Genomic DNA, 11,447 nt, shown 5'->3' on the forward strand with positions numbered 1-11,447 from the left:
AATTGAAGTGACAGAGATCAAGGTTTGGAGAGACTGAGGCAGCTAGAATCTGTGGCCCACTAAAGAGCAGAAAGCTGAGGAAACTGAATTTGCAGTTTAAAACCTTCCTACCAAAAAAAAAAAAAAAAAAAGATAAAGAAAAGGAAAAAAGCCTAGAAGACTTTGCTGGCTCTACCAAACATTTAATGAAGAAACGATGCCAATTCTCCACACATTTTCCTAGAAAATGGAAAAGAAGGGGAAACTTCCAAATCCATTTTATAAGGCTAACATTATTCTGATATCAAGGGGGGAAAATTACAAGCTAATATTGCTCATGAATACTGATGCAAAAATTCTTAATGAAATGTTAGCAAATTAAATCTAGTAATATTTAAAAAGGATACTAAATCAAGACGAAACTGAGTTTATTCCAGGAATGTGAATTTTATTTGACATTTTAAAACCAATTGCAGTAATTCACTGATACTATATCCAACATCTGTTTATGAGAAAACTCTCATCAGACCAGTAACCTGATAAAAAACATCTATAAACAACCCTATCTCTAATGTTAACTCAATGGTCAAAGGCTGAATGCCTTTGCCCCAAAACATGGGGCAGGGAGGATGGCCCCTCTCACAGCTGCTTAGAAATTCATGCTTTCATTCAACAAATACATACTGGGACCTGGTGTGCTGAGGACATCAGAGCAAACCAGTCCTTCCCTCATGGATCTGAGGGCAGAAAGGATTATTTAAACAGGAAACAAAAATGACGAAGATAAAGATCATAAAGGTAAAGACTGATCTATTTTAGTTCATTAATTAAGAATTGCTATTAGTAAAGAGAAAAGGTAAGCTATAGACTAAAACATATATTAACTGATCAAGTATTAGATTCCCAGATATAGATATAGAACTCCCAAAAATGAATAAGAAAAAGATAAACTATAATAGACGAATGGGCAAAAAATATGAATCTGTAAGTTACAGGACACAAATAGACAACATATAAAAAAATGTTCAATTTCACAAGGAAATACAAATTAAGACCACAATGAGATACCATTTTTCAGGAATGGGACCAGGAGAATTTTTAAAAGTCTAAACGTTCCAAATTTTGGCAAGAAGGTAAGATAATAGGAACTTACAACAACTATTAGCATAATCTGGAATTTGTTTAATCAGCAATCAGGGAAAACCAAGTCGCGCTGAAGAAGCACATACCCTTAAACACAGTATTTCTTTATCTATAAATATGCTAAAGAAAGTCCCAAACAAGGCCCATGTGTGCAAAAGGAAGTACATACAGGAATATTCAGGTCAGCATTATTCAACACAGCAAAACATCTGGAAACAACCTCCAGGTCTATCAGCCAGAGAAAGGGTCAGTTAAGGAGCGATCACTAAAGGAATACCAAAGTGCAGTTAAGAAAGACTTGGAGCTACACATCTGAACAAGGATTTAAAAACAGAAGTTGTGGTAAGAATGAGCCCTGTGTTGGTGCATGGGTAGGCGCACTGCCTGAGTCACTAGAATAGCTGACGGTTGACGACCCTGCTAATGGATATACCTTTAGACCCAGCAATTGCATTTCTGGGTATTTACCCAAAGAAAACCAAAACAATAATTCATAAAGATCTATGCACCCCTATATTCATGGCAGCACAATTTATAACAGCCAAGATATGGATGCAACTTAAATGTCCACCAAGAGACAATTGGATAAATTATGGTTCATACATACAATGCAATATTACTCAGCTATTAAAAAAAAATGAAATTGTACCATTTGCAATGACATGGATAGACCTAGAGGTTATTATGCTGAGTGAAATAAGTCAGACAGAGAAAGATAAATATCATATGATTTCATTTAAATGTGGAATCTAAGGAACAAAAAGAACGAACTAATCAAAAACAGACTCACAAATATAGAGGACAATTTGGTGATGGACAGAGGGGAGGGAGGTTGGGCAGCTGGGAGAAAGGGTGAAGTGTTAAAGATGTACAAATTAGTAGCTGATTGATGGTCACAGGGATGGGAAGAATGGCATAGGGAATGCAGTTAATATTAATGTTTTGGCTAGGTAGAGAGCCAGAGAAGAGAAAGAGCAATCGGGGGGATCATTTTATAAACTATATAAATGTCTAAGCAATGTACTGTATATTCTTAAAACTAATAAAATAAAATTTAAAAAATAAAATAAAAACAGAAGGTGTGGAAAAGTATCTGTAGTACAATATATATGAATCAAGTTTTACAGCCACAAAATTGCTTCGAGCTGTGGGTCAGTGTGGTAAAATTGTGGAGAGCAACACAGAGCTGCTGGCGGGAAAGGAGGAAGGCTCGAGGGGGTGCACGCAGGACTTCACATGTGCCACTCCGTTCTGATCCTTAAGCTGACAGTGGGGTATGTATGGGCATTGTTCCTTTATTCCTCAAAATTATCAAAAAATATTACATACCCTCTTTTGTACCTAGGATGTATATTCGAAACATAGTTATTTTAAGGTAAAAAAAAGGAAATGATAATGCTAAGTATAGAGATAAAATTACATGTCAGAGAAATAAATAAAAGCTAATTTTCTAAAAATAATTGCCGACAAATTTAAGAGAAAAAAATATGCAGGTAAAATGGGGAATAAGAAAGAGGACATAATATTAAAATGTTAAAATTATAGAGGTATATCATGCACAACTGTAAATGAATACATTTCATAGTTCAAATTTGATTATTTTAAGCTAAACAGTAAAATGTACAATTGATATAACAAAAAAGAAACATAAAAGGATTAATAAATAAAAAAATGCAAAAAGTTATTAGCAAACTACTCAAAATAAGGGATCAGGTAGTTTTCTTTAGGTTTACTGAGTAAACAATTTCTGTGTAATTAAAGCCATTTTAGAGGAGAAAAAAATGACACATTTGAGGGTCAGATGGGTTTCATGCTGGCTTCACCCTAATCCTGGCTTGCCATGTAATAGCAACATTAAATCCATCCAAATTGATTAACCACTCTGAGGCTTGGTTTTCCATAAAGTGGGGTTCGCCATACTTGCCCCACAGGCTGTAATTATTAAAGGTGGCAACTGACATAAATCCCCTGAAATCACCTAGCAGAGTGCTGAGCCACAGGTGCTCAGTCAGCTTTTTCCTCCCTCTATGAGCTCATGGCCCAGGGAAGAGAAAAATATAGAAGGAAAGCTACTTATCAAAATGACTTGTTCTTATTCCTATTAAAAATTAAGTGTCTATTCTAAACCAAGAGTAACTGATGCAACAGTGAAAAAGGTCTCAATCCAGTCCCTTAAAAATCAGAGCAAACCCAGTACCATTGTCCTTCACTGTTTCTGAAGTCCTAGCCAGTCATTAAGAAGTGAAACAGAAGTAAGTAAAAACAAAAACTAAAAAGGAGTCCAATGAATATTTTAAGAATAAGACAGAGTGACAAGGGGGGATAAATATTTGAAAATGACAATCTTTTTTTACAGTAGCAATTTCCAGTTAAAAAGCAAAAGGGGATGATATGGTTCAAAAGCAAAAATATATAACCTTATTAGGAAATGGGGGAAACAGCTATAAATCTTTATTGGGAGATATAAAATAAGACCTCTTTCCATGTCTGACCAGATAACCAGTAATCTTCCTTCATGAATGGGCTCCAAGTTTGGGGTATCCAGGCAATGCAGAAACAAGAGGTCTGGAACCAAGAGCTGTGAGAGGCACCTGGGAAGGAATCAACCACCACCACCTGGTATATTAAGTTGTGACCCACACCTAGCTCTAAAGTCCCCTGTGGGCATCGAAGTCCTTCTTTGTTTTCATGCTCCCCCACAAGTGCAATAAAGAATGAGTTTTAATGAGAAATAAATTGAAGAATAAATGAGGTTATGATGCCAGAGTGGTAGGACAGGGGATGGATTTCTTTTAATTCCCTCCTCTTTCTTTTTGTTATCACACTGCTTGTATAATACAAAATTATATATTAAAATCCTTAGTTTGGTTAAAATAGAACCTACAAATTCAGAATGCTATTGGAGTAAGTTAAAAGATTGTTTTTTTGATAATTGTTTCGGAGTTAAGACATTTAAATTCCATAACAGATTGGGTCTTCAGCATTCCAGGTATATAGTTATTTCCTGCAGGAGATAAATTGCTGCCTACTTCATCGGGCAAAGTCAATAACAAAAGGTTTTAAAATATATATTTAAATATCCTAAACCCTGCAAAAATGTTGTAGCGAAAGTGACCCGCTGTAATATCTTGGTTAAGGCAGCATGCTCTCTAGAACACTGAGGGGTAGGAGAGGTACCCTCACTCCTTGTCTTAAAACTACCAGGCCCAGTGGGCTGCTCAAGACAAGAAACAGCCGCTAAACTGTCATGTTCTCTGTGTCCCCAAGCAACAAGTCTATGCCACTCACCAGGTGCCAAGTAAAATATCCCATGGACCTGGCCTTGCTCTCATGGTGCTGAAAGCCCAGTGTGGTGCCACAAAAGCTGAACAGTTACACACTGGCTGGGTGGCTGTACGCGAGTATGAACAAAAAGGAAGGGGGTTGAAGAAACATGCAATGTTTAGCCAGTAAAGTGGCCACAGCAAGCACATGGTAACTGGCCTGTAGGATCAGAAGCCGCCCTGCTGTGGGTGACCCAGCATGGCTCCTCCTTGCTGAAGAAGTGTGAGCAGAGGCTGCATTGTCTGTCACATGCTGAACAGGACAAGGGACATGCAAGCATGGTGGGGAAGCCGCCCAGATTACATGTGAGATCTTTTCTAAACTGGGGATTATTAATCTATGACAAACAGGGAGAGAAAAAAATCAGAGATGAGGGTCCAGGGAGGCCCAAACAGCCACAAGGAAGGAGGGCCACATGCAGTGGGGGACAAATGTGGCAACAAAGTATCGAGGTGAACAAAAGGAAAAAGATGTTCATTTCTCAGCCCACAGGCCTGCTGCATTTGCTGAGTTTCTCCCAATGTCTCCCACATGCAGGATTCTTACCCGGACAGGAGCCTCCAGCGGTGTCCGGCATCCATTCTTCTTCCCCTTTCCCAAGCTCGGCGAACATATCAGGCTTGGGTCCTAAAAGTCCTGTTTTTGAGGGAAAAAATTGGAGCACATCTGTTCATATTAGAGATAAAATCACTGCAAGGATGAGATCTGATTCTTGAAGCTTCTTAGAAAAGGTGACTTGATAGGAAGGCCCAGGGTAGAGGCGTTTTCCCAGAGGACAAGAAGATGGCTCAGGCCTGACACAGACAACCTGTTTCCAGCCCTTCTCCCTGCAGAAGGGAGGGAGGATTCGACCCTTACTCACCTTAGGCTCCAAAAGAATCCTGTGCCCGGGACACCAAGAACAGGCATGTCGGAGCCTTGAAAATAACATCCTCAGTCAGCCTGTGCCTAGCCCGGCCTTCTCTGTGCAAGCAGTGTGAGGGCTCCAGAGAGGCATCCCAGCACTCACCCAGTGAGACCAGGTTGCTGTAGTTCTCCAGCATCACGTCCCTGCACAGGGCCCTCTGAGCAGGGCTCAGCTGTGCCCACTCATCCTGGGTGAAGAGCACAGCCACATCCTTGAAGGTCACCGATTCCTGTAACAGCAAGCCCAACCCTGTTGACCACTGCACATCTTACACACCTAATACAGGTCTGTTGAAAGGCAACCAAATTAAGGCAGCCTGTATACACAAGATAATTGTGTGACACGATGAACTTGATGAAAAGGTCAGGGAAGAGAAATAGCACAGTGGACTCGCACCATGGAGACCAGCCTCATGGAGAAAGTGGTGCCCAAAATGGATCTTAAAGGAAAAGTCAACATCCAGGGGTGGGACCAGGAGCAGCCAGTGAGTGTGACTGGGCTGAACACAGCACCTTCGACGGGCTGCTCAGCCCTTTCAGTGATTTCTGCCAGCGGTTCCTACCCTGGACAGGCTAAAATGTAAAGGAATGAGAACAATTTTATCAAATTCATCAGAATTTATACACTCAGCTGAATGCTGATCCTTCAGAGTATAGTCCATACCCATACTCTATAGAGGCTGACACTGCTCAGAGACTTTCAGTAATTTATTGAAATTGAAAACACATCTTTTAAGAAATTAAAACAATTTTTTTCAATTACAGTTGACATAGAATAGTATATTAGTTTGAGGTGTACAACATAGTGATCGGATATTTATATAACTTAAGAGGCAATTCCAGTTAGTAGAACACACTATATATAGTTATGACAATATTATTGACTATATTCCCTATGCTGTACTTCACATCCCCGTGACTATTTTGTAACTAAAAATTTGTACTTCTTCATCCTTTCACCTTTTTCACCCAGCCCCCCAACCCCATCCCCATCTGACAACCATTATTAGTTTGTTTTCTGGACCTATGACTCTTTCTGTTTTTAGTTTGTTGTTTAGATTCCACATATAAGTGATATCATATGGTATTTGTCTTTGGCTTATTTCACTCTGCTTATATACCCTCTAGGTCCACCCATGCTGTTGCAAATGGTTAGAATTCATTCTTTTTTTATGTTTGAGTAACATTCCATGTACCACAGCTTTTGAATAATTTCATTGGTATGCTATATTCCTCTGAAGTAAAAAACCAAATGTCACTGTAAAAGCTTTTAAAATAGAGTCCAGTAAATCCTACTGCCCCAAGAAAGTGTTCCACCCTCTCTCTCCTCTCAGCTCCTGGTTCAGGAACCGCCTTTACCACTGAGACCAGACTCGCACTTGCTAGTAGGAAGAGTGCAGGTTTCCATTTCAGACCAACCTAGGCTCCAGTTCCAGTTCCAGTTCCAGTTTTTGTCACTTAGGTGACCTTTAACCAGTTCCTTAGCTTGACACCCACTAGGATGAGCCTGCCATGGGGGGTGGGGGAGAAAGTAGTGACTGCCTCAGGCCTCTGAGACTGGATTGGGAAAAAAGCTCCTGGTCAGGGGGGAAAAAAAGCCCCACTCTCCAAACCTCTACATTCAATCTTCCATGGCGATTCAGTGTGTGTGTGGGAGGTGGGGGTCTGGGGGAGCACAGCAACACTCACCTGGATCGTGCTTGACAGGCCCCTGACAGCCATTCCTTCTTCTCTGAGGTGCACTTTTAGGAACAAGCAGAGCAGGGCTCCTCAGGCCGGAAACTCCTCCCACCTGTCATGAGGGGACAGCCGGCCAGGTCAAGCCACGGCACACTGTCCTGAGTGAGGCTGTGAACATGCACTTTCCCGGAGGCCTCCAGCCCCTAGCCCAGCTCCTTAGAGCCTATTTGCTCACGATTCTCTCTCCTCCCTCTAAGAGTATTTCTGGTGGCCTCCACGCACCATGCTGCCCCCGCTCCCATCCTTCCCCTAGCGCCTGACTCGAATCTTCCGCATCTTCCCTTCTATATACTAAAAGCACTGACTTGCTCTCCTGCCCCAGTTCTCATGCTTTGTCCCCGCTCTCCGGCCATTGCCCTTAAGTCATGCTGAAATCTCTAGAGAAGTGTCCCCTCACTGGACAGCTGCCTAATTCTGGGAGGGGAGTGGAGGAAGTGCGGAAGGAGGGTCATCTTCCTCCTCAAAAAAGAAACTAGGAAGTCTAGATCTTCATTGCCAACGTCTCTCAAGCCAAGCCTTTCTCTGGCCTCGCGCCTCTCCTTCTCTGGGGCCTAGTTTGGGTGAACTGGAGTCAAAGGTGCGCGGGCAAGCACTGTATTTGCTTGTGAGGGGCGAGGGGGTTGGTTAGAATCTTCGCACAACCCAGCGCGCCCTCCCGCCCTCTGCTCTGCTAGGTCCACAGGGGAGTGGCGGCGGGGAGGATTCGGCGGACGCGGCTCCGTACCCCACCCAAAGCATCTACCCCTGGGCGTATTCGGGCTTTCCGTTGTCCGCTCCAAGATACTCGCCAGAAGCCCTGATTGCGCTTTCCACCAGCACTGACAGATTCGAACTCGAAACCCAAAAGCCCACACATGGTCGTCCTCCCTCTTCTTGGAATCAAACCTTAGCTATACATCCCGGTAAGTTTGAGGCACCAGATCAGCCTCCTCCTGAACGGCACACGACCTGGATCTACTGGGCTTTTACCTCCGTCCTTCTCCCCAAGCGCGACCACCCACGGTCGCTCGCGCTCTCCAGATGAGGCTCTGGCCACCGTGCTGGTCACCACCGGGTTGCCCTGCAAGGAGCCCCTGCCGGTGGCGAGAGATCGCAACCGCCACATCGCCTGCAGAACACAAAGACCTGGAATCTGCAGCCCGGGTATGAACTGCGCTTGCGCGTTGCCCTGGGAACCGTTGAGCCGAATCCCCACAAGTTCGAGGGCTGCAGCGAGTCTGCTTCCCAGACCTCTTCCCAGATGGCAAAACCGCAGCGAGAAAAATATTGCGCGCCTGCGCATATAGGGCCTCGCTTTTCAAACCCCGCCCCTAGAGGCTTGCCTCACTGAAACTACATTTCCCAGAGGCCTCGGCGGGGCTTCACCGTGCCGTCATACAGGTAACAACCGTTAGGCTAATCCTCAGGTGCGGCTTTGGTTCGGTTCTGGTCAGGCTGAGACTCGGTCTCTGCCTTGAAAACAGGCCCAAGAAGATGGAGACTAGCGAAAAATTGACAGTAGGATAAGGAAGGTCAATTCCGGGGAGCGGCCCCTGATCTGGTGAGGAGAGCGGATGGAGAGCCGTCCCCGAGGACCGAGTAGGAGGCAAGAAGCCGAAAAGGCGCGTTCCAGAGGAAGGACCGCGCCGATATTGCGCCTCGGGCCCCGGGGACGCAAACGATACTGACAGTGTGGCCAGCGCTCGCGCGGGGGTGGTTCGGCAAGAAGTGGGGTGCAGCGCGGGGAGGACACGGGTGTAGGGCTGAAGGCCGGCAGGCGAGTGCGGAGGGGGCCGCAGCGGTTCAGGACAGCGGATGGTGGCAGGGACCTGGGCGGTGACCTCGACGGTCGAGGGTACGGCGCCTTAGATACCTCCAGCAGGTAGAATAGCCCTGGTTCTCCGCGACTTACCAGGGAACGAAGGAGCCTGGATGCCACGGAGGCTTTCTCTTGGACAGCTGGGTGGCATTTAAAGAAGGTGGTATTTGTTTTTGTCTACGGTGTTATCAGGGGCGGGCAAGAATGAGGCAATGTACAAAAACATCCAACTTTGAAATATTTAGGTGTTTTTGAATACTTATTTTCATGAAGCTCAGGAAGGAAAGATGAGCTTTAACTCTGTCGGTGGTGGAAAAAAAAATCCAAGAATGTGACCTGAGGTTTGTCAGGGAACTCTTAGGAAGCAGTGTCAGTGACTTAAGTGACAGCACAACATTCTGTCCGGGGTTTTGCTGACAGTTTCATTCTATAGACACTTTTGGAGCACTTACACTGGTCTAGGGGCTAGAGAAATAGCAGTGAAAACTGCACTCACACAGGTTTAAATCTACTCGGGGAGGCAGTCAATAAAACAAACAAAATACTTATCAGGTAGTGATGACAGTGAAGCTGTGTTAAGATTTAGACTGTGATGGGCGACAGGAGTTAATTATAAGTAGCATTTGGGGAAATTTTCTTTGAGAACATGTGAACAGAGAATGGAATACAGACAGGGAGGAACCCACCTGACTACCTGGGAACAGGAACGCTGTCCCGAAAAGGGTACCTGGTGAGTTTGAGGCTCAGCAGGACCAGAATGAAGAGAGCATGTGAACAGGGTAGAGTGGGAGATGGGATAAGGTCAGAGGGCAACCGGAAGCCTTAAGGCCATTGTAGGAACTCTGGATTTAATCTGTGACTGAAACCACCCACGGGGTTTCAGCAAAATAGTGACATGACTGAGCACAGTAACAAATCATTGGCCAGCTGTGGGGAGAACGGGCTGGCGGGGCTCGAGGGTGTACAGGGAAACCTGTTAGGAGGCTATTAGCAGTCCAGGGAGGGACAGATTCCATTACATAATCCTTTTACAAGGTATCTGTTTGGAGAGCCTAGTCATTTTAAGATAATTAAGGATTCTGGATGCCACACTAAGGAGTTTGGGTATTATTCTGTTTTCAGGTACATGAGGATGATAATAAAACATTCATTGAGCACTAACTACATGTTGGGCACTTTTATAAGCACTTTACGTTATCCGTAATCCAAAGCTGAGATTTATACACTTAAATGAGAAAACCAAGTCATCATTATGTTCAATATCCTACCCAAGGTCTCACGTCTAGCACATGCAGCCAGGAGTCCTGCACCTATTGATAGAAGGGTGCAAAGGTTGTCCTCGTTAGTCGTTGCCCAGAATGGCTGCCACACAAGGGCCAAAGGTTTCCCAGACTCCTGAAATAGTAGTGAAACCTCCAATTATCTGACTCATTTCCCCTGATGCTCCCTCTATGGGTCAATATTTTACCAATTTTGAGTTACTGCATCCGCCTCATGCTTCAATAACTTCATTTTTTCTCTCCGACCTTGTCCTGTGTCTTCCTTTTGAGCCTTTATTGTGCTATCATGTTCATCTATTTTCTACCTATTTCTCCTTTCTCTTTTCTTCCCCCTTCTCTCTCTTGAGATGGTGCAGGAAAACAAGAAAAAATAAGTGAAAAGAGGAAAATGGATATGGTATAATGGAGATATTATTTGAAATCTATTTCTGAGGATACAGTTAATTGTTTCATACTGTGTCTCTGATGTCCAAACTCCATAATTAAAACTTAGAGGTCCTGTAGCCCAAAGAGACTGAATTGCCCAAGGCCTAAACACTGACAGTCCATCGGGAACCTCCGTCAGTGCCACGCACAAACGTCCTCTGCTCACATCACTGATCACCAGCTCTCCCCATGGACGGTCTCCTTCTTCCTGGAGAAAGATTCCCATGGCCTCAAACTGTGCTCCAGATCTTATTCCCCACTTTGAGTTGCACGACCTTCCTTTCCACACCGTTTAACACTCCATGCCCCTTTTAGGTAGTAAACGTGAAATCTTCTACCTGGAATCATGTACACAGTCTTAGCAGATTGTTGGCTAAGTCAGCACCTTTCACAGATATTTTACCTGAAGCTACGGAAGCCATCATGTGATCATGATGGCAGCACCATGAAACCCAAGACATTAAATTATTTTGTCTCTGAACAAATGCCAGTCACCTCCAGATTTGTTATGTGAGGAAATAAACTGTTTGTAAGCCATTATTAACTGGCCTATTATGTGTAGCCCAAAAGCTCTTCTGACTGCTCTTCCCTCTCTCAGTCTCCCTCTAGTTATCTTTCTGAACTTTCCTTTCCCAGTCACGCTACTAAGTCTCTTTCAACCTTTAACTCACTCTTCAACCTACTAAATTTACAGAGGTTATCAAATAACAAAAACCAAAGGCCATATTTCTATTGTTATCTTACTTTAACCCTCTGTAGCATTGGGAAATACTATTCCTGTCCCTGTGCTAAAATTCTCTTTACTTCTGTGCCACCACCTTCTCCTTATATTTCCCCTCAGCTTCTACTGA

The 11,447-nt window shown here is 43.8% G+C and overlaps 1 protein-coding gene across 3 annotated transcripts in view; it reads right to left on the bottom strand.

Moving 5' to 3' along the window:
• The window catches only part of LOC107506996 (zinc finger protein 454), a 48,698-nt gene that overhangs the window by 16,650 nt on the left and 20,601 nt on the right, over nt 1-11,447 (bottom strand). The window contains exons 1-4 of one of the 3 annotated variants that reach the window (XM_016137970.2): nt 8,062-9,592; nt 7,042-7,144; nt 5,456-5,582; nt 4,993-5,082 (exon numbers count right to left, since the gene is read on the bottom strand). In XM_016137970.2, coding sequence (XP_015993456.2) covers nt 4,993-5,082; nt 5,456-5,582; nt 7,042-7,074 — 250 coding nt within the window. In that variant the 5' untranslated portion in view covers nt 7,075-7,144; nt 8,062-9,592. Of the gene's footprint in view, nt 1-4,992; nt 5,083-5,308; nt 5,364-5,455; nt 5,583-7,041; nt 7,145-8,061; nt 9,593-11,447 lie in introns of those variants that run through there. The other 2 variants (XM_016137972.2, XM_016137973.2) reach the window with 2 other exon arrangements.

The sequence above is a fragment of the Rousettus aegyptiacus genome, unplaced genomic scaffold, assembly GCF_014176215.1.
Source record: "Rousettus aegyptiacus isolate mRouAeg1 unplaced genomic scaffold, mRouAeg1.p scaffold_m13_p_7, whole genome shotgun sequence".
In the NCBI taxonomy this organism is placed as follows: Eukaryota; Metazoa; Chordata; class Mammalia; order Chiroptera; family Pteropodidae; genus Rousettus; species Rousettus aegyptiacus.